Genomic DNA, 20865 nt, shown 5'->3' on the forward strand with positions numbered 1-20865 from the left:
TACCCTCCCCCTAAAAATCTTCATGATAGCAATAAAAATGTTGAAGGCTGGTGTTGAAAGAATTCATTTATTAGCTTAACTGATTATTAAATAAATATTTTGCCGTGTTTCATATCTTACGAGACATTTGCGGGACAAAATTGTGCAAGAGAGTACAAGAGGCTGATTAATTTTCATACATGCATACGTACATAAAGTAGATATTTAATTGATACTTGAACTGTTTTAACCGCTTAAATTTCCCGTGTTTCCCATTTGTACTAGCAGAGCGTTGTCAAGGCTACCAGGGTTAAGCCCAGTCCCTTGGGAGTGGTCGTCATGGTTACGGTTATGGCACTACGACGCCTCCAGCCAATTGCATGCGATCTGAGGAATATCTCGCTGAGCCGCGTGGACGTTGCTTGGACGCTGCTCCTTCTGCCCACCTCCCATATCCTTCCCGATTGGCCGTTTGAGCCTGTCAATCACTTGCATGCTTCCGGTTCATTTCTGTATGACGCAGACGTGGGTCTGCTCCCTTCTGGCCAGTTTGGCACGCCTCCGGGCTGTAGTTTGCCATGGGGGCGGGGGTCTGCTGATTGGCTGAAGGAGCAGTCTGAGAGCGTGGGCCGCTTGCCTCTGTCCATCCCCGTATTAGTTCCATCTTTTTCTATTCTCCTCTAATCTCCCAACCTGGTCTTCTAATCCAGATCACTTGTTTTGCACGTCTTTATCCCCCAGCCGATGTCGTTTGCTTCTCCTCCATAATCCCTCGTTCCTCTCGCATACATTTGCCTCTATTACTCTCTGTCTCAGTTACATCATCTTGCAGACGTACTCCGGCCGTCTGTAACAGTCTGTCCCCTAAAAAAACTGTCGCATTCTGCCCCGCAAACGGACACACACAGTCTTTTCGAAAAACCCAGTCATTCGTACCGTAATACACTTAAACCCACTGAAAAATTAAACAAGCGCTTATGATAAGAAGATCAAGGACTATTATGTCTTTTGGTGTGAGACACATTTGCGTTCACGTTTATGTGCAGTACACACCTGTTGGTTTCTCTCTGATCTAGATTAATTGCTACGGTCTGAACGATATTGAAATAATCGATTTATATAAATATCATTTGTCTACTCAAACGATATTTATATACGTATCTGTGTTTCTTGATTGTGTTGATCTCTTATTAAGTTTTTACATTTTTATTTATATGAGCTGACGTAAAGATGCCCAGGTGTTTTCATTTACAATCTCCAGAATTCTTAATTGTGTGAACTTTTGTCTTTTTCTTATTTCTCTTTTATTCTTCCGACTATGTTACGTAGTAAATTGGTTTGTATGAATACAAACACTAACCGGGAACATAATTACAGACTGACCTAAAGTGCTGAGGGTTTAAGGTTATGGCTGAGGTTTGGGTTTACGGTAATCCTCTGCTCGTTTCCCTGCCGGTTTCCTTTCAGTGCCCTTTGCTGAGCTAAATGCACGTATCGTTTCTGTCCACGTTAACTTTCATTTTCCGAGTAATTTGCAAGCAATTTAATTCAGATGTCGATTTAAAGCAATATACATACTAATATTTCTCCTTTAGGCTGTGCATATATTGGCGGCTGCAATATAATATGAAAATTAAATGAGCGATACAGACATATGATATATACACTTTATGCCAACACGCAAAAACTTTTACAGTAATTTTTTTATTCTCGTTGTTTAATTTTAAAGAGCATATTATACTTATGGCAAGTACTTTACTAGTTGACGGCTATGTAGGTGTTGACCAGTGCTGATAATGTATTAACTACTCTCAATACTTGAAAGGTACGCAGATATAAGATACGTTTGACCAAATATTCACTAGTCTTTTGTTTTTGTTTATTTCTTCATTGCTATTTATCATGATTTTGGAAGCTGCTTGTTGAGTTTTGCTAGCCATTCCCAAGTTGTTATAAAATGTTCCGTTATGGGTTGTACATTTGTTTGTGTTATTTAAATGAAAGTTATGGATGATTTTGGCTTGATGAATACTAGTCTCTTCAAGATAGCTGTGTCACGAATTTAGTATTTTTTACGTTGCGCGTTAAATCGTAATAATTTCTACCAAATTGCAGGAAATACCCAATGACCCAACTTTTGCAATGCTATTGCATTGCAATTTCTAATGCATATAATAATGCAATTTCTAACTAGACAGAAATGCTTTGCGCAAAGAATAAGCGATCTTTAAAAATTTAACCTGAACAAATATTTTGGGAAACTTCTTAACCAAAGCAGGTTTTAATTTTTTCCATTTTGCTGTATGTTTGTTTTTGTATTATCATATGTATATTAATTTTCATTGCTTGTGTCCACTGTAAAAGTAATGCTAGAAAAACCAATAAAATATTTTTTAAATGACATATATTTTTAAAATGACACGATATTAATTCGGTATTGAGATTAGTCTGGTGAGCCTGGTTTTAGTGCCGCTACTCGGGTGCGATCAAGATAGATGGCGCTCAATGAAGAAATTCAGTTGCAAACCACCTCGCTTTAAAAAAAAAAAAAAAAAAAATTTATGCCTGATAGATGAGCGATGCCGAAAGCAATTTTCAGCAAAATTTTATTAAAGACTTTGACGTGACTAAACCCCTCTTTCTCGTGTGTGAAGTTGGCATGGAACACCATACCATTGTGATACCGAGCTGGGGCGGGAGGTTGTTCCGGGTGGGGTGGGGGGGGGGGGGGGGGGGTGAGAAAACTTTAAAAGTCTGAGGGGCTAAAGAGTATCATGAATGGGAAGGAAGATAGAATGACAAGAGTAAGGAGATGGATGGATGGATGGATGCATGTGGAGAGTCTGTGGGTAGGAATGTACCCTGAGGTAGACTGCAGGAATGTGATAACGTAACTGTACAACATCCTTACAAAACACTAATGCCACTGAAAAAAACTGCCTTAGAAGGAACTAGTCTCCACCAATGAAAAACGAGACTGGACATTTCACCTAGATCGCAGGCATAAAGCTACACCAGGAGATAATGAATTACACCTCACATTACACTCGTTAAAAGATCCCATATTCACACGCCAGGTTACATCTGCTTGGTGGCACTGAGATTCTTCTTGCACACCATTCAGGAGATGTTTGGCTCTCTGTGTAGTTGATTAGTACTTCAGCGTTTTATGCCTAAACATCCCCCAAAACATTCAGATCTCTTGGGACCTGTTAGATTGGCAGCTCTTCTGGAGTCGCAATCAGAAATCCTGACACTCCACCCACCACCCATCCCCCGCGCCACCCCCACCCTGCCACGAACCCAGCAGCCTTGAGTCAGCTCTTCCGGAACATCCATCACCTTAGCTCCCCTCATGCTGATGGACATTTCAGTCTGTAGACGACAGTTATGGAGAGACTGCGTTGCACATTTCTGACCTTCACGGTGGGGGTCTCTCTTGGGGAGAGGAAATGGAAAGTAAAGTGTGTGAAGGACTTGGAGGGTGGGAGCCAGAGGACGTAACTGGAGAAAGAGAGGAAGAGCGAGAAGGATCACGCAGCATTAGAGGCACTTGAGTGTTGGAAATAGTCAGACCAAGAGGCATATGAATATCCGGTAGATGTAGAATAGACCAAAGACATACAGACACGTTGGCATATTCACTCCTGGTGCATGTGTGTGACACACCTAGCAGGTTTATGCAGTGTAACATCACTCATCACTTATCAGTATTTTATTCATTGTCCTCCTACTGATTCAGATATATAATGCAAAATTAATACATGAATACAAAATCACAAGGGAATGACCCAAGTTTGACACAGTGTCTGGGTTGGTTGCATTCTAGCGATGTGAGAAGGACACAGTGGAGGGACGCCCCCAGGAGACCAAAATACAGACCACAAAAAAATCAAGCCGCCAATTTACCCCACCACTCGGGGGCGCCACACAGGAGCTGCACCATGACGTTATTGTCTTTAATTATATCGGAGCACAGTCCTACATTTCGTCAGCTAAAAAGGTTAAAACATATTTACTGAGGGAATTCACATGATTATTTTCAGAAGTGTAACATCTGTGTTTTGAGGCAGTTTTCGGAAAGGAGACTTCGTCAGTGTGGACCACTAACCCTGTTCCCAGTTGGGGGGAGATCGCACTTCACACCTCTAGGGCAGATCCAGCATGCCATGTTCCTCGAGGGCCACTTCTGTCCTGGTATACACCTCTGCGATGGCCCTGACCACTTTGTTCAGGACTAACGTTGCCCCCTGCTGGTCCTGCACACACACTAGCCTGAAGAAGTAGCTCCTATCCGGCATGGCGATGAAGGCCAGCTCGGCGGCGCGGCGCACCAGCCAGGTGTGGTGCCGAGACAGGCTCTCCTGGTAGGCCTCGCGGCACAAGTCCGAGGGACTCCGTGCGCGGCTCCCAGGGGGTGGGCTCTCTCCCAGCTTCTGCAGAAAGAGGCGGAGCCAGAGCAGGGCGCGGTGGAGCCGGAGTAGAGTCCTGCAGCCTGAGGATGTAAGCTGGTGGAAGTCCACAAGGCCAATCTGCAGCTCCGCAGTTATCATGGAGCGCACCGAGTGGTACGACCCCTCGTCTGTCTCACGCCCCCTTGTAGGAGCCCCACTACCTAGACACCTGCCCCCCTGGCTGCAGCCCCCCTGACTCTCCATGTCCTGCTGGGCCAGCTCACGGATGAGGCCAGTTTTGTCCTTAATCTCCTGGGATATCAGCCCCACCATTGGGCCCAGGGCGTTCAGGAACCTGCAGGGGGGACATCGGAGGTGTCAGAGAGAAATGGAAGCAGGCTTAAATTAACATGGCATATCCAGCAGGCAGAAAACACCATTTCCTGGGTGTGAAAAATGTCAAGGTGAACTGATCCCGAATCAGTGAGAGCTGATAAAGGGATTTAGGACAAGAAGGGGCACTTTCATCATCATTGCGATGAAGAAAACAAAGTAAGGCGCTATCGCATAGCAGAATAGAATTCATGATTAATACATCTTATTTGGAGTAGTTTTGGCCACTATGATAGTCAGCCCTCGTAGATTTATTGAGTGTGCAACGCAATGATTTTCATATAATAGCCCCGCATGTATGAGAAGATAATTGGCAAAACATAGGACTATTTCTGAATTTTTGTGTTGCCTCCAGTTGTTCCTGGATATTCCTGTCAGCCCAAATATTCAGAAAACACTGCACCTCTGCCATGGACCAAAGTGATTCCTTCGCCATAACGCTTGTTAGATGTTTGTTGCTAGACTCGCTACCCAATCTGTACAGTTTACCCAATCCGTTCCTTCCGGCTCCAGTTCGCGAACAGTGTACACGTGCGAATGTGTGTGCCAGTCACATCTTTCACGTTATATGTTCTGTACTCCAGCATGGTTAGTGATCACACACCCAACTCCTTGTCAGCTATACCTGGGCCCACCTCTTTAAATCGGGATGGTCAAATGACTTCTGGGGTCAAACATGCTTGGGCAGGGTACAGATGGCCTAGTGTGGGTACATCCAAAGGCGGACGCTCCTCGCTTTTAAGGGCCCTTACTTGATGAGTTCATCCCAGCTGGAAAGGTAGGGCTGCATCAGGACGTCGGTGCCGGGGCCCAAAGCAGAGTGGAGGTGGGACACTAGCTGGGACACTTGGAAATCCTGACCAGGACACTCACGCAGAAACAAGCCATCAATGACCTCCTCGCCACTGCCGTCATCGGACGTGTTCAGACCCCCAGGCTGGTGTAAGGGAGAGAGTGATGTCATTATCTTGCTAGGCACCTATCAGTTACCTGCCAGGGTTACTCATTAAATCGACAGTGACCTCACTTCCTTGTCATTTCCTCACTTCCTGTGTGTCCCCATTACCTGTTTCCTCTTTGTATCTGCCCCATTTCCATCCCCTTTTCTTACCTTGTTAGGCCTGTTGTAGGAACACCTTACTGATAATTATGGGGCTGTCTGTCTTTATTTGATTCGCCGATGTTCGGCGTCCATTTCGGATGGCTACATGCTTCCTGATGACCTGCTCTAGATTCTGTTTATATTCTAGAATGTTCTAGGCTGTAGAGTCCCTGTTGGCTGTTAGCCATTAGCAGCCCCGCACCGTCAGCGTGGATGCGAGGTGCTGTGGAGGTTTGTGGGTCACCCTTACCGTTTGTATTTGGGTGTATTCCTTTGAGCAAGGGCGCCAGAAATCCTGCAAGTTCCCCTCTGCGGAGGGGGACGGATAACGGGAGAGATAGAAGGAGAGAATAGAACGTGTTTTTATTCAAATTGACGATTAGCTTTTACTGTCAGAGTAGCTGGTTTATCTGGTGCCAGAGCATAAGAGCTTCATAAACTAGTGGTAACCAGGGCAAAGATCAGACACACGGAGAGCGAACAACTGAGCGAGACCGGAACAGCGCCCATGTACGGTATCAACCCCCCCTCCCCCACCCCAACCCCACGGCACTTGGAAAGGGCTGCGTGGGTTGCTGTGAGTGAGGGAGGAGACAAGGTGCAAGAAAGGCACAGACGGCAGGGGGCACGGTGGTTAAGGAACCCAAGAAGGCCAAAGCCAAGTTACGTGGGTTTGTTATCCAGAAGGGTCCCTCCTTTCCAGTGAGGAAAAGTCCTCCGAACATTAAACACCCAGCTTTGCAGTTGCGATGGAAACGTTGCACTTTTTAACTGATCTGTTTCATGGCCTGGTGTTCAGGGACACCCTTCCTGGTGAGGCAGACACAAATTTGAGTGTTTCAGACTAACCGTAGTCACAAGCAGAGTCAGCCACTAAAACACGGCTGCAGGACTGTACCTGACAGACCACAAGGGACACGATTCAGGAAGGGATACCGGCACCGATGAGCGGCGTGTTGGGTGCAAACTCACGGAGCCACATGGAGCCGAGGAAGACGATCACAAGCAGGACGGCCACGCCGGCCCGGCCGCTCACGCCCATGCTGGGTGCTCGTCACGGCACTCCACTCGTCTACCGGCACTATCCGTCCATCTTCCACCTCTCTGTCTCTCTCTCAGCCCTCTCTTCTCCTCAAGGTCGCTTCCGGCTCAGGAATCCAAACCAGTCTCAGGACCTCCTGGAATGTTCCCGCGTTATTCCCAGCTGGACTCAGCTGCGTCTCCCTTCTCCGTCTCTCCTCATGTCCTCCTCACCTCTGTCTCTTGCTGTGTCTGGCTCCTGCTCCTCTTCTCCTTTTTATTGCTTGGTTCCAGAGTCCAGAGATTAGCTCCGGTCGGCCATATATGGCGGCAGTGTGACCGAGAGTGACCTCCTCTCAAACTCCCCCCCCGTGCACAGCCGAATCTCCTCCTTTCTTTATATATTCTTTATATCTCTGCATTTTTTAGGCTGCTCTGTAGTTCAGCTGGTAGGTGCTCGCCTCAGGTTTGAGGCACCAACACGACCGCTGTCTTTTCGTTCGCGGCTGACCGACGTCGCACGTGAGCCGCACGTGTTCTGTTCCTCCGCCGTTCCTGTCCTCTTGGCCAAAAGGTGCCGGGATATCAGGGCGCCGACGCTGCACAGCAGATTCGGAGAAAAATAAAGATCGCCATGGTTGTGGTGCAATATTTTTAACCGGTTTAAGTCCCTGTTGCTGGTTGTCTGTGTCTCAGTAACCGATGTTAACATGTGAGCATGTTAGCTGGACATTTGTGTGTGGGGGGGTAGAAAACAACAGATGACAACCAAAGTTTTAATACGAAATAATCCTTATTTGCTATCTGCACAAGAACACTTGAATGTCTCTTTCCGCACCTTGCTCTCCTTTGAGACTAACGCACACATATACCGTTGAGAGCAAAGCTTGTGGTCTGAGCACAGGGTCAGGTCACTTCTCCAGTGTCCCAGGAGAATTTCAGGAGGGGTTAAGGGCTTTATTCAAGGGTCCAGTGGAGCTGAGGCTCAAAATGGCGATCACAGGGACACAGGCCTAAATCACTGATTCACACGTCACCGTGTGACCACGAAATACCCAATGTGATAATGTATGATGTCAGAGGTGATTTGCATGCAGCTGTGTCAGGTTTTCCTCTGTATGCCAGTATTTAATTACGGCTGTATTTTGCATTCCTGGGCAGACAGACAGCATTTGCTACAGCGTACATTGAATTCCTGTTCAACACCACTGATACCTGGTGCCTTATCGCGGTAATAAATGTCTGATCGGAGTGTTTTTGGTGGGAAAGTGGGCTGTCCCATGTTTGCTATTTATCTCTCTTACTGGTTGCATGGACTCTGGACTGAGGGGGGGAGTGGGGGAACCAGCTAAAAGTGATTCAGACACGCAGATACACACGTAAAGTACATACAAAGCTTGTATCTCCGGACAGATGCTTATACCTGAACGGTCCTGGGTCCATGCCCTCGATGTTTTCTGGAGCGGCTCAGGGTTCGAGGGAGTCCAGGAAGTGTGCGATAATGATTCCTAACGATCCCGGCGTTTGCATTCAATTGATTAGTTCCGCTAATCGGCCTGTGATGTGATGCTGTGAATAACAATCCTGCAGTGGGAACGAACGCCAACAACGTGTCAATCGTGTCACCGGTAATGATTGTATCTGGGACACACATTTAGACCTTTGGGGGCGTGTGGCTCCCCACAGCTTTGATGCCGCTTCCTGGCTGACCTCTGCCTCAGACCTTGGGCGTTATCTCTTTGAGCACCGGGCATTTTACAGTAACGGTTTACCCTGGACAGCCTGTTTGGGTCACCCTGCCAGCAAGCGGTCGATGCATAAAAGAGGCTTACATGCTCACTCGAGCCCCCCCCCCCCCCCCAAAATACGGTTATATGCAAAACACCAGCACTGACAGACAGACAAATTTACCCGCACCTGACTCTCATTCAGACTCAATCACAACAAGCATAGACGATTCCAGGCACTCCTGCTTACTATTGGCTACCACTCCGTGACCAGTCGGCTCCCATTGGCCGAAGCTGCTGTTGCTTATGCACAGTTGCCTAAATCGGCCGGGCCAGCTCATAGAAGCATGCTGGGCCAGAAGGCACAGTGACATGGTGACAGGGGGGCTTAGCCGCCGTGGATATTTGACTCCGCCGTGGGTGTCATGCAGACAGAGTACAAGAGAACCCCCTCCCTGGTGAGGTGGGGCAGTTTTCCAGGTAACTAGATGCCGCTGTGGTAGGCGATGTGACACACGGCACCACCTGACAGGTGTCCCTCGTGCCACTTGATCTGCCACTTGAAACTCACTTTCACCATGTGCAGGTGTGTGACACGTCACCCCAGCCACCTTATACCCTGCACCTCCGCCCCTGCTGCATCAAGCTGGGGGACAATTTCAGGACATTTCTTTTCTGGCTTGCTGCCCAACCCTTTTAACCATCACGCCACCTAGTGGCAGACTGCAGCACTCGTCAATCTGTCGGTCATGCTGCTCTAGCTATTTCTAGCGCGCTGCGAGTTTGGCTGATGGTCCTCTGAGGCGGGTCTGTCACTACCTTACACCAGCGCTGGTACGCGAGGAGGACGCAAGGAGAGGTCTGATTGCCAGACGAGCGGAGCACGCAAGGTGAAGGACGTGAACCCGATACCTATCCTGTTAATATTTGATTGAGAGAAGTACAGGGGGGAGATAGGTGCAACATATCCACTTTCGAGACAGCACTTTGGGGGGGAGGGGGGTAGTATGTGGTTCAGTGGGTTAGGATGCTGTGGTTGTGATCAGAATGTTGCTGGTTCAAATCCCAGGGTCAGCCGAATGATGTCACCATTGGGCCCCTGAGCAAGGTGCTTGCACTTTAATTTCTCCAGGGACAGTAATACCCTGCTTTTGGAAATAACATTGGGGTTTATATATCTGGCACTCTGATACTGCTTTGGCTGAGAAATCTCATCAGAGACTTCATATCAGAGTGAGAACCAAGGTAGAGAGGGAGGTGGTGGCATTAGTGTAGCAGCAAAAGGGAAAACTGCCCACAAAAGCAGGCTGCTTCCCTACAGCATGTGCTGTTAGGGTTCAGGATTATTCTTTAATAATTGTTCAACTTACGTGAACACTCAGGGGCTTCTCCTGGCTTCTATTTTCACTGTTTATGTAAACCTCAGTGTAAGATACCAAGTTCGTGACCATTTCCCGCCAGTCGTGATCGCTGTTTTTCTTGTGAGAGTTTGGCCAAGGTCTGCGCAACAAAATCTGGACGAGGGGGGTGGGTAGTCCCACGCGGGGTGGGCGGAGGGGTTGCTGGGCAATCCAAGCGGCTTCCAAACCGAGGAGCTTCAAACTTCCCTCATGCAGAGGAGCTCTGGGCTGCCACCAAGGAGCACGTGCCCGCCGCGGACGGTATTAATAGGGCGCGAGCTGCCGCGGCATTCACGCGCCTTATTTACTGTGAAATGTAATGGCTAGCAAATGATGTGTGCGCGTGGAGGGGTGGCACCGAACGCTGCGCCATTTGGAGGGGTTGTGAATTTATCACAAATAAGACAGACGAGTTTTGGATATAAAAATAGGCCGTTTTCTGAAGCAAATGCCAAAGGGATACTTACCGTAGAGACCAATAAGAACGTTTAAGCACACAGGCGTTCTCATATTCAAATCCTAATACACTTGGAGATATTTTATTGCCTATATTAATGGCGATTTCGACCGTTTCAGAAGAGTTATCTCAGTCTTTTCCTTCAATGTGCTATCTCGGTCAAATGCAATTTACATCAAAATAACTCATAAATAAAAATAGATAAGGCAGTTTAAATTGCTGCCTAGTTCAACGCCCAAAGTATTTAATAACCAGGTTCTAAAATACAGTAATTGCCTCACCCTTAGGCAAGCAGAACAAAGATAGTAAATCTTTAACCGAAAATAAATATGTTAATTTAAGGCAAAACAGCACACAGAATTAGACCTGTTCCCTCCAACATTTTCAATGTTTAAAATAAATCTATTTTCCAATGCGTCCTCGTAGAACAGACATATATATATCGTCACTACATTCACGGTAAAAGGAACAAGAATGACCGCAAAACTTCTCTCCTCAACTTCCATAATCCGGCGGGATCCTCCGTGTTAATGATATCAATATTAACACCGTTAATAATATCACTGCCCCCCTTGAGGAGCTCCTCTCTGTATAATAAAGCAGAAACGAGCCAAATGCATGCAGCTTAATGCGTTCACTAAACGCGTCAACCAAACGACCGAACTGTCATATGCACAGAGTCCATTCCGATACACGCACACAGAGCAGAGAACGTTATTTCAACGATCTGTTATTTCGCTCCTCTGCCACGACCCAGACATAGTTCCTTCGTAGGAGAACTGTAAGTTTCCCTGGCAGCAAAGACACTGCGGGTTATTTATACCAACGAGTCGCAGATAAGGATCAGCTGGAAGGGCCCCGGGGACACCTGTTCGCCGCGATCAAGGGGCACACAGGTCGGCGGCTTATTAAAAATAATGGCAGTAATGTTAAGTATTATGGCGTCTGTCCTTGATCGGAAACTACAATGTAATTGGAAACAAACGGCAAATTATGAATAGACTCCTACCAAATCAATGGCAAGTTTTCTAATAGCTGTCACTCTCTAAATAGTATATACTTAGCAAGTACCGGTTATATGTTTTATACACTAGGCTGTGTTTAATTTTAACTGTTTTCTTCCTCGATTTGCAGCAATTTTCCATGTTTACATGAGACAAGCGACGTACCTGGAAGCGTTTTAAAAGACTTTAAAACTCTTCTTTCTAAGCAATCATGTTGATTGCAATGAATTTGGCTTGATTTGGCAATGAAACGTCTATATAGGGGCCTAGTGTATTAGATCTATTATTCATATTAATAAAATTATAATTTGAAAGATCACGCCGTAAGCTCCCCCCTTTGCTTTATGCGCCGATAGAGTAATATAAAGATTATTATTAGTGGTGTATTGAGTTAAGCGCAGCCTTGCTGCTTTGTAACCCGACCCACGGACAGCGACAGCTGGAGGAGCTGGAGGGGGAACAGCGGGGTCAGGAGAGAAGCGCGGCTTGGAACAGCTCCTTACGTTCTCTTTTTTTTCACCCACACCCTTTCTTTCTAGACCCTCTTTCATTTTGGAGATATTTGGGCGCGCAGGAGAAAGGCCGGGTCCGGCGATGGCGCTCCAGCCCGTTCCGTCGCGCCTGCTGGCGGCCGCGCTGTTGGCCGTCACCCTGGCAGGTAACCGCCGAGGCAGTGCGCTTCTGCGCCGCTTATAGCATTCGCCCACTTTCCGGCCTCTATCCATACTTTTTTGATTTCTAGGTTTTGTGTTCTGCGAGAGGTAGTATTTACATGCGAAGTAATGAAAAATAAATATAAAACCCGCTGATTTCACTGTCCTCCTTCATTGATCTTCACTGCCGTTCTTTTGTTTGGTGGGTGCTATGTAGCATTTGTCTGATGTAGTTTTAATAATTTAAAAGACGAATTAATTTTGTTTTGTGTTCAAAGCTAGAAGAGCCCAGGGCTGCTGTGAAATCCTTCGTGTTTATGTTAAGTACGTATAATATTACACCCTGTGCCCCCCACCCGCAAGTCCCGATTTAGAGATTTGAACCGTATTAAGGATTCTTCGTCCGCCTTGCGCCCGATCGGGGTTATTCTGATCTTGGACGGGTTTATGTTGGACGGCCGTCATTTTCCCTCCCACAGTTTTACCGGTGAGCGGAAATGAGGAGACGGAGCTCCTTAGGGACCTGATGACTGGCTACAACAAGAACATCCGGCCGGCCAGGCACGCCGACGACAAGGTGGAGGTGCAGGTGAAGCTCACCCTCACCAACCTCATCTCGCTGGTAAGCCGCAGCGCACAGATGAATACCCAGAATGCACCACTGTTAAAAAACAGCTCCCTGATTACCCACAGTGATTTGCATGTCCAGAACCTTCTGTAATTTTGTTCCTAGCCCGCTGGCATATATCCTTGAAGCTTAAACTGGTGCTGGCTTCACATCCCCCCAGAAGGGCGGCCTCTTTTTGACCTTGTGCTTCTGCATTATGTCAATTCTCTCTCTCTCAGAATGAAAAGGAAGAAACTCTCACCACAAATGTCTGGATTGAAATTGTGAGTTATTCTTTCTACCTTATCTCCAGTTGAACCTCATGTCCATTTTAAATGGAGTTTTGTACTGATTGTTAGCCTTCCCCAGTTAACCCCTGTCACCGTGATGTGTGTCCCCCACCCCCCCCAGCAATGGAACGATTACCGTCTGGCCTGGAACACCTCTGCCTACTATGGTATCGACGTGCTCCGCGTTCCCTCCAGCATGGTCTGGCTGCCTGACATCGTCCTGGAGAACAAGTGAGCTCAAACCCTCAAACAAGCCCAAACCCTACAGCACGATGTGGCCGCCTGACACACCATGAGAATCAGCTGCAGGGCACGTGGTTGTTAAGAATCCAGAGTGACGCAGTTGCACCCTTGGACCATGCGTTTCTTCAGTTATTCCACCTGGGCAAAAGTGTTGCTTCAGCGACAACAAAATGAATCCTTTCTCATGTCTCTTCCCCCCTCCCACTGATTCACGCCTTCCAGCATCGATGGCAAGTTCGATGTGGCCTACTACGCCAACGTGCTGATCTACCCCGACGGCTCCATGTATTGGCTGCCTCCTGCCATCTTCCGCAGCACCTGCTCCATCGAGATCACCTACTTCCCCTTCGACTGGCAGAATTGCACCTTGGTCTTCAGGTCAGTGGACGGGAGGATCCATCCGGAGGAAGCCGATTGGCTGGGATCATAGGCGTCCGTAAAGGTGGGCGTGGCCTCCCCATTTCTGCGGAGCTCCTCTCTGCACTAGTCAAAAACAACTTGTGATGGTTTTCTGGATCCTCGAATAGCCTGACGCCTCAGGGAAGATCATAGTCGTGGAGATTAAATCAAATCCCTGTTTATAGGAAGCTGTGAGCTGTCCTGCAGAACATGTAGATAGTGAGGGTAGGAAAGACCCTTTTTTGGCCTATTAAGTGTTGCATGACGAGGAAGTAGCCATTTGTGATGTCGGAGGCACTGCTGTTGTTAGGGGTTAGAGCCGGGGTGCCCAGTACGTCGATCACGATCTACCGGTCGATCGTAAAGGTAGGGTGGGTATATTGCATGGTATAAAAAATAGAGGATAGATGACGCGATCAACCGCACCAGCTGCCGCGAAACTCCAGCAAGCGACCGAGTCGCCTCCAATTTATTTCTGCTAAACTTAAGAGAGGGTATAAAACTGAATGGGAGTTGGACCAAGTAAGAAACCAAAATCCTCCCGCTTCCATACGGAGTGGAAGGAGGAGTTTTTTTCCCCACAGTGTCATATTCGAAGTGCGTTTGCCTCATCTGTCAGTCTACCGTTGGTATTCCGAAGATGGGAAATATGGAGCGGCATTTCCGGACTGTTCATAAAAGCTACGACATTAACTTCCCTCCGGAAAGTGAGCTGAGGAAGGGAAAGGTGAAGGAACTAAAATCCCAGCTCAATTCAAAAATGCTTTATTTATCCCAAAGGGAAATGAATAATAATAATAATACTAATAAAGAATAATAATAAAGAATACTCAGTATATCGAGTATTATAAATATATGTTTTGCATTTTTATAGTAGGTTGATCATTTTGACTTTATGTTTATAAGTAGCTCACAAGTCTGGGTGGCCCTGGGTTAGAGTTTAGCATTGCTGTTTAGGGTTAGCTGGTTAAATGGTTACGGCTTGGGAGTTGGTTACGGTTAGGTTCTGCCTCTCCCTGAAGTAACTTTATTTTTCTGAGAGGCACAACAGCAGATCCCACGTTGGGACTTGAATCAGCAACCATCTGTGTCCTTTGCTTTGCTTCCTCCCACCTTGAATTTTCATTATGAAAGTGCATGATGGGTAATGACAGTGACCTTCTTTGTTCAATGTGGCTGCTGAACTGCTCTCCCTCACCAGGTCCCAGACCTACAGCGCCAAGGAGTTGGACCTCATTTTAGCCATAGACCTGGAGACTGAGAAACCCATTGAGTGGGTGGTCATCGACCCAGAGGCATTCACTGGTATGGTTTTCTGGTGCTAAAGGAATCATCCTGGAGTGATCTGATGGTGTTATTCTGGGTGGGTCATTTTACTAAAGAGCGCCAAGGATCCTGTCCTGCAGTCCTACCTCGGCGTCTCTCCTGTCATCCTTCTGCTCAGCAGTCTGTTAACCCTTAAAATGCCAGCCACACACTGGACCTCGCTGTGATGGCCTTTCGAAATTACAATGTGCACTCCATAGTTGTACACGTTGGCTAGTTTTCCGAATTTACAGCCACACTGGTGCCCCTACGTCTTCGGTAGCTGACATATCGGTGGTGTTATAGATCGTCAGTCAAATCTTGGAGGCCTCAACAGAATCCCTTGGTTCCCTCCCTCAGAGAATGGAGAGTGGGCCATCAGGCACCGGCCGGCCAGGAAGTTGGTTAACCCCCGGTACACGCCCGACGACCTGGAGTACCAGGAGGTGTACTTCAACCTGATCATCCAGAGGAAGCCGCTCTTCTACATCATCAACATCATCCTTCCCTGTTCCCTTATCTCCGCGCTGGTAGTGCTGCCCTACTTCCTGCCCGCGCAGGGTAAGCATGGTCACCATTATCACAATACACTCCCCTTCTGTATGTGGTTTTGATTGTGCTTGGCTGCTTGCCTCTTCCTCCTTATACCGCTCCCTCCTTTTCTCTTTCTCCATCTTTCCTCCATCCTGCTTTATTCCCTCCGTCTCTACTCCCCCAGCGGGTGGACAGAAGCTGACTGTCTCCATCTCCGTCCTTTTGGCTCAGACTGTCTTCCTGATCCTTGTTTCCCAGAAGATTCCAGAAACCTCTCTTTCAGTACCTCTCATCGGGAAGTGAGTCTAAGTCCCAGCAGGCCCAGAGTCTCTTGGTACTGGGGCCCTGCTCACCTACATCCCACTGTCCCTTTAAAACTGTCCCGTCAAACCACATTGGTCTCCTGTCCTCTGTCCACATCACTGTGCCTGATTCTTGATTCCGGCGCATAAAGTGGGCTTATCGCTGAGCTGCCGAAGCACCGAGATTGCTAGCTAAGATCTCAGGGAAGCTGCTGTTCTACTCTCGAATATTGTAGACACCATAAGCAGAAGATAAGAAGATCGTGCCCACTACATGCTAATAACGTTTGCCAGTTTAACTGGTTATTAAGCCGGTAACATCGATTGAATAATGTAACGGACCCCAGACAGAGCCTTGTGGCACCTCGCTGGTTACATCGAAACTTTCTCCTGATTGTCAGTCATTTAAGGTGGACCTCACCTTATCAGTAACTGCAGTCTGATTATTTAGGTTATACATAGTTGGGTTGGTTCTATACATTTTTAATAGATCGTTATCATTTTACCTTCTCTAACCATTTCTGGAATTAAATATCTAGAGATGAATATCATTTAGTATTGCTTTGGTATCATATATCATGTAAATATTAACTATGAAATTTTACACTATAGGCTTTCTTTGTGTTTATGTTGGACTTATTCCAGGTCTTGTCCATCGTGAGATCTGCCATTTTCCTGCTGATGATTCTCTCTCTCTTTCTTTCCCTGTTGCCCATCCTCATCATCCCCCCCCCCCCCCACAGGTACGTCATCTTCGTCATGTCCGTCACCACCCTCATCGTCATGAACTGCATCATCGTGCTGAACTACTCTCTCCGCAGTCCCAGCACCCACAACATGTCACACTGCATCAAACACGTACGTCGCATAGCACGCCACTATCAGTTATTCATGTATTGATTGGTCGATTGATTTTTTTTTTTCTCTCTGCTACTGTCAAACCGCAACGCAGGAAGGCTTCTCCATCAGTTTTACTTACATGTGACTAGCTAATTTGTTTAGCGGGGCTGTCACATGTGTAACGGCCAGAGGCGGCCAGCGGATCCTTGGGTATGACATTGTCTTCCTGGTTGCTGCATGAACCTGATGGCGGGTTTTGCACAAGTATAAGTCTGAATGGTCTTTTATCGCGGCCATCACTGCAAGTAGCAAGCAGAATGCAGAGCTAGAATGTGAACTTAAGGGATTAGTCTGTATTAAGCACTCTACCCCTATTCAAATGGAATACCTTTAAACAGCTGTAATCAAATGTTACGTAAAAATTACACGGCACAAATGTTGTGAAGATATTTTTATTGCATTCACACACGGATATATCATTGTTGTAACTTACCGATTGGTAAAATAAGTGCTTTTCATGACCAGGCAAAGAGTTCTTTGACATCTTCACATGTCTATGATGTTTGATTTCATCAGCCGTAATGTGTTTATAATCTCTCAGGTGAGGGACAAAATCAATAGGGTAATGCAATCACCCTTTCCTCTGCCTATCTCTGTGTACAACGCCTAGCTTTAGGGAACTGTTCCTGAGTGATCTTGTTATTTTGTGTTAAAACTAAATACTGCTATAAACATAGTGATTTGTGTACTTAATTTAAAAAAAAAAAAAAAAGTGTGAATGAATCGAACCTATTTGGAAGTTAAAATAGCGGGTAGTTTAACTATTAACAAAGCGTGCTGAATTGCCCTCTTTCGTGTCAGTAAATATCTTTCTGTATTAGATGGGAACATTTTGAGTGGCTTTTAGCTGCAGTGACTCCATGTTCCTCCCCCCCCCCCATCCCCATGTCTCTGCCCCCAGCTGTTTCTGGAGTGCGTCCCTCGTTTCCTGGGAATGTCGTCGCTGGTGGACGACGGCCAGGAGGAGGCGCTGCCGCAACGCCGACGCAGCTCGTTTGGCCTCATGCAGCGGGCAGAAGAGTACGTGCTGAAGCAGTCCCGCAGCGAGATGATATTCAACAGCCAGAGGGAGCGTCACGGCCTCACAAACACCTTTGGTGAGAGCGCTGCCACCGGTAGCTACTGCTCCGCGTGGTGATAAGACCCCCCCCGACATCTTAGCTGGCTAAAAAAAAAAAAAATACGCTAAAATAAAAAAAAAAGTTTGTTTTTTTTTTAAAGAGGAAAAGGAAAATAATGGATGTTGAAAGGTCTGTTTAGGTTCAAAGGACAGGATGGAAAGGAGAGCTAGAATGAAAATGGCCAGGATAAGGCTTAGACTTAACTCCAGGGTACGCTACCAAACCAGACCAGGCTGACCGTGTCTCTTTGGTGCCCCCTAGTGGACGGGATTGATGTAAGCACGACAGCCAGCTTGTACAAGAGTCTAGCGCAAGCTGCCCCAGAGATCAAGGAGTGCGTGGACGCCTGCAACTTCATCGCGCAGAGCACCAGGGAGCAGAACGACACCGGATCCGTAAGTGATGATTCGGGACTGCCTTCGGGCAGTAGGCAGAGAACGTAATGCCGGTTTGACCTGCAACCGAGACGCGGAGCAAATTACTGCATTGAAGCCGGGAAGAGCTGAAGCTGAGGCCCTCTAGGGGCCCGGAGGTGTAAACTCTCTGCGTTACTATGATTTTGCCCATATCCATGACGGTTCTAGTTTTTGTGGCGCCCTGCGCAACCCCCCCTCAGCTAACCCTCTACCACCCCCTCTGTGCCAAAAAAAAAAATATGTGTGGATCTTCCATCCTCCACTCCTCTGCCAAAATAAATAAATAAATAAACATTTTCGTTTCTATTAAGACATTTGGACCCATGCGAAAAAAATAATGATGCAATTTCAACTTTCTAAATATAAAAATATATACAAATTAGATTCATAAATATCAAAAGAAGTAGCGACGACAACTAACTCTAGTATATAAATTTAAAAATTTAAAATTATACTAGTGTGACATCGTCCTGTTTCATTACACGCATTATACTCATAGAGAGATTAAAGCTCTGCATTACTTTATCTTTTATGTTTCTCTTTTTCTTCTTTCCTCCTCTTTTCTGAAATGGCCACCTGATTCCTTAGACTTCTTCTCATCCATTTGTGTGAATTTGCTTCAATATGTCACCCATCAAAACACAGCTACCCCGACCTTACGCTCCCGATGGACCCGTGTGTGTGGCTCGCGTTTCCGTGTATAAACCAGGAGTCTCGTTCACATGTGCTCCTTTCCTCTCTCTCTCTCTCTCTCTCTTTCTCTCTCTCTCCCTGGCCCACTTCTACCTGTTCCTCAGGAGACGGAGAGCTGGGTGCTGATTGGCCAGATGATGGACAAAGTGTGCTTCTGGGCAGCCCTCCTGCTGTTCTCCATTGGGACAGTGGCCATCTTCCTGATGGGACACTTCAACCAGGTTCCTGAGTTCCCCTTCCCAGGGGAGAACAAGCCATATGCCCCACCATAGAGAGTGGCACCTCACGGCGCCCTCTAGTGGCCCGGCGCAAATAACCTCTGCAGCTGGTGCCACACCTCAATCTTACAATCTAAATATCTTTTCCACGTCTTCCTAGATAATCTCGAGAACAATGTTAATTATAATTATATTGTTATTGATGCATAGTATTTTATTATTATCTTACCTATTTATATAGTTCAGGATAATCCACCCATCCATCCATTTTCCAAACCGCTTATCCTACTGGGTCGCGGGGGGTCCGGAGCCTATGCAATGGGCATGAGGCAGGGAACAACCCAGGATGGGGGGCCAGCCCATCGCAGGGCTCACTCACACACCATTCACCCACACATGCACACCTATGGGCAATTTAGCAACTCCAATTAGCCTCAGCATGTTTTTGGACTGTGGGGGGAAACCGGAGTACCTGGAGGAAACCCCACGATGACATGGGGAGAACATGCAAACTCCACACACATGTAACCCAGGCTGAGAATCCAACCTGGGTCCCAGAGGTGTGAGGCAACAGTGCTAACCACTGCACCACCATGCTGCCCCTATTCAGGATAATTACCTTCCTAAATGTTCATATCATGTCAGGCAAAAGAATTATTGTGTACATTTTTAATAATAATGCTTAAATCTTTGACTTACGAATGTTTGTGTACAGAGTTCAGACTGTCCATGTGCACGGCCTTGTATAAATGTTAAATGAAATCAAACAATTGTACAAAATTAAGTTTCACAAAATTTGACTTTGTGTCATAAGGATGTCTTTCCTGTGTTTGTTCACAGTTAAGCCAAATTTCACATATTGACATCAAAACATTCATTTTCTTAGCCTGACCTAATTACGGCTCGCAAACAGTATTAAAATGAAACGGATGTAAATTTTTTGAAAATGTTGATTTAGTTGCTTTGAAGTGATTATGGACAAATTTGCAATGGGATCAAATTCCTTAGTGGAAGACACTACTACTATACAGCTCTTAAGCTTTAAAAATTCAAACAGAAGTTGGCGCAAATTGACCTTGACGCAATACTACCACCAGATGCCACTGTTTCTCCATTTTATTGGCCACTAATTTTCGATAATGTTCACGTCTTGCTTTCAAATCAAATTCAGAACAATTTAATCCAATAAATATCTCACGACTCGCAGAGCTGTTGTACTATCTCACTGACGCAACTGTAATTCATCCTGTATGTTAACTATATAAAGTTATATGTTACGTAATCATGTACTGTGACGCAGTTGGCCAGTGCCATAATACCGCAGTTAACAATTAACTTGTAGAGACGTGCATGTTAAATAAACTCGGATGGAAAAATGTAGCCCAGCACATGGGGGACAAATACACTCTCCAAACGCCGTAGGAAACTGAGCTCCCGTCGCTGCCGTGAAGTGTTAGGAACTGCCGCAAAGGCGCAGCACAGTTATGCCTGATGTGTGTGAAAATCACTGCATGCTGACAATGTAGTGTTGAAACACTAATTTCCCCCAGTATTTGTGTGAATCTGATTCTGGGTGTCGCCTAGGGGAAGGTTAATTGCAGCAGGAGGGACAATAAATGTGTCATTTTAAATCAAACAGACATAATAATGAGACTAGAATAATCTGCCCGGTGGCATTTTTAGGCACTACACTCTGTTTATTTTCTTG

The 20865-nt window shown here is 46.5% G+C and overlaps 2 protein-coding genes across 5 annotated transcripts; one reads left to right on the forward strand and one right to left on the reverse strand.

Annotated features, from left to right (window-relative positions):
• Positions 1-3679: 3679 nt before the first annotated feature.
• On the reverse strand, positions 3680-7253 carry gltpd2b (glycolipid transfer protein domain containing 2b). Its single transcript, XM_048998111.1, has 4 exons — positions 6841-7253; positions 6119-6177; positions 5519-5703; positions 3680-4728 (listed from the first exon to the last, which is right to left on the reverse strand). Exons 1-4 carry the CDS (start codon positions 6908-6910, stop codon positions 4128-4130), a joined length of 915 nt encoding a protein of 304 aa, XP_048854068.1. The 5' UTR covers positions 6911-7253; the 3' UTR covers positions 3680-4127.
• Positions 7254-11252: 3999 nt separating this feature from the next.
• chrne (cholinergic receptor, nicotinic, epsilon) lies at positions 11253-20363 on the forward strand. 4 transcript variants are annotated; one of them, XM_048997869.1, is made up of 13 exons: positions 11253-11368; positions 12016-12134; positions 12609-12751; positions 12976-13020; positions 13148-13257; positions 13492-13647; positions 14870-14973; positions 15334-15534; positions 15692-15806; positions 16553-16667; positions 17611-17806; positions 18092-18225; positions 19044-20363. In XM_048997869.1, exons 2-13 carry the CDS (start codon positions 12071-12073, stop codon positions 19209-19211), a joined length of 1551 nt encoding a protein of 516 aa, XP_048853826.1. In that variant the 5' UTR covers positions 11253-11368; positions 12016-12070; the 3' UTR covers positions 19212-20363. The 4 variants fall into 4 exon arrangements, with proteins under 4 accessions (XP_048853826.1, XP_048853824.1, XP_048853825.1 ...); XM_048997867.1 differs by having other exon boundaries at positions 11255-11368; positions 12001-12134; XM_048997868.1 differs by having other exon boundaries at positions 11351-11491; positions 12001-12134.
• Positions 20364-20865: the final 502 nt, after the last annotated feature.

The sequence above is a fragment of the Brienomyrus brachyistius genome, unplaced genomic scaffold, assembly GCF_023856365.1.
Source record: "Brienomyrus brachyistius isolate T26 unplaced genomic scaffold, BBRACH_0.4 scaffold35, whole genome shotgun sequence".
In the NCBI taxonomy this organism is placed as follows: Eukaryota; Metazoa; Chordata; class Actinopteri; order Osteoglossiformes; family Mormyridae; genus Brienomyrus; species Brienomyrus brachyistius.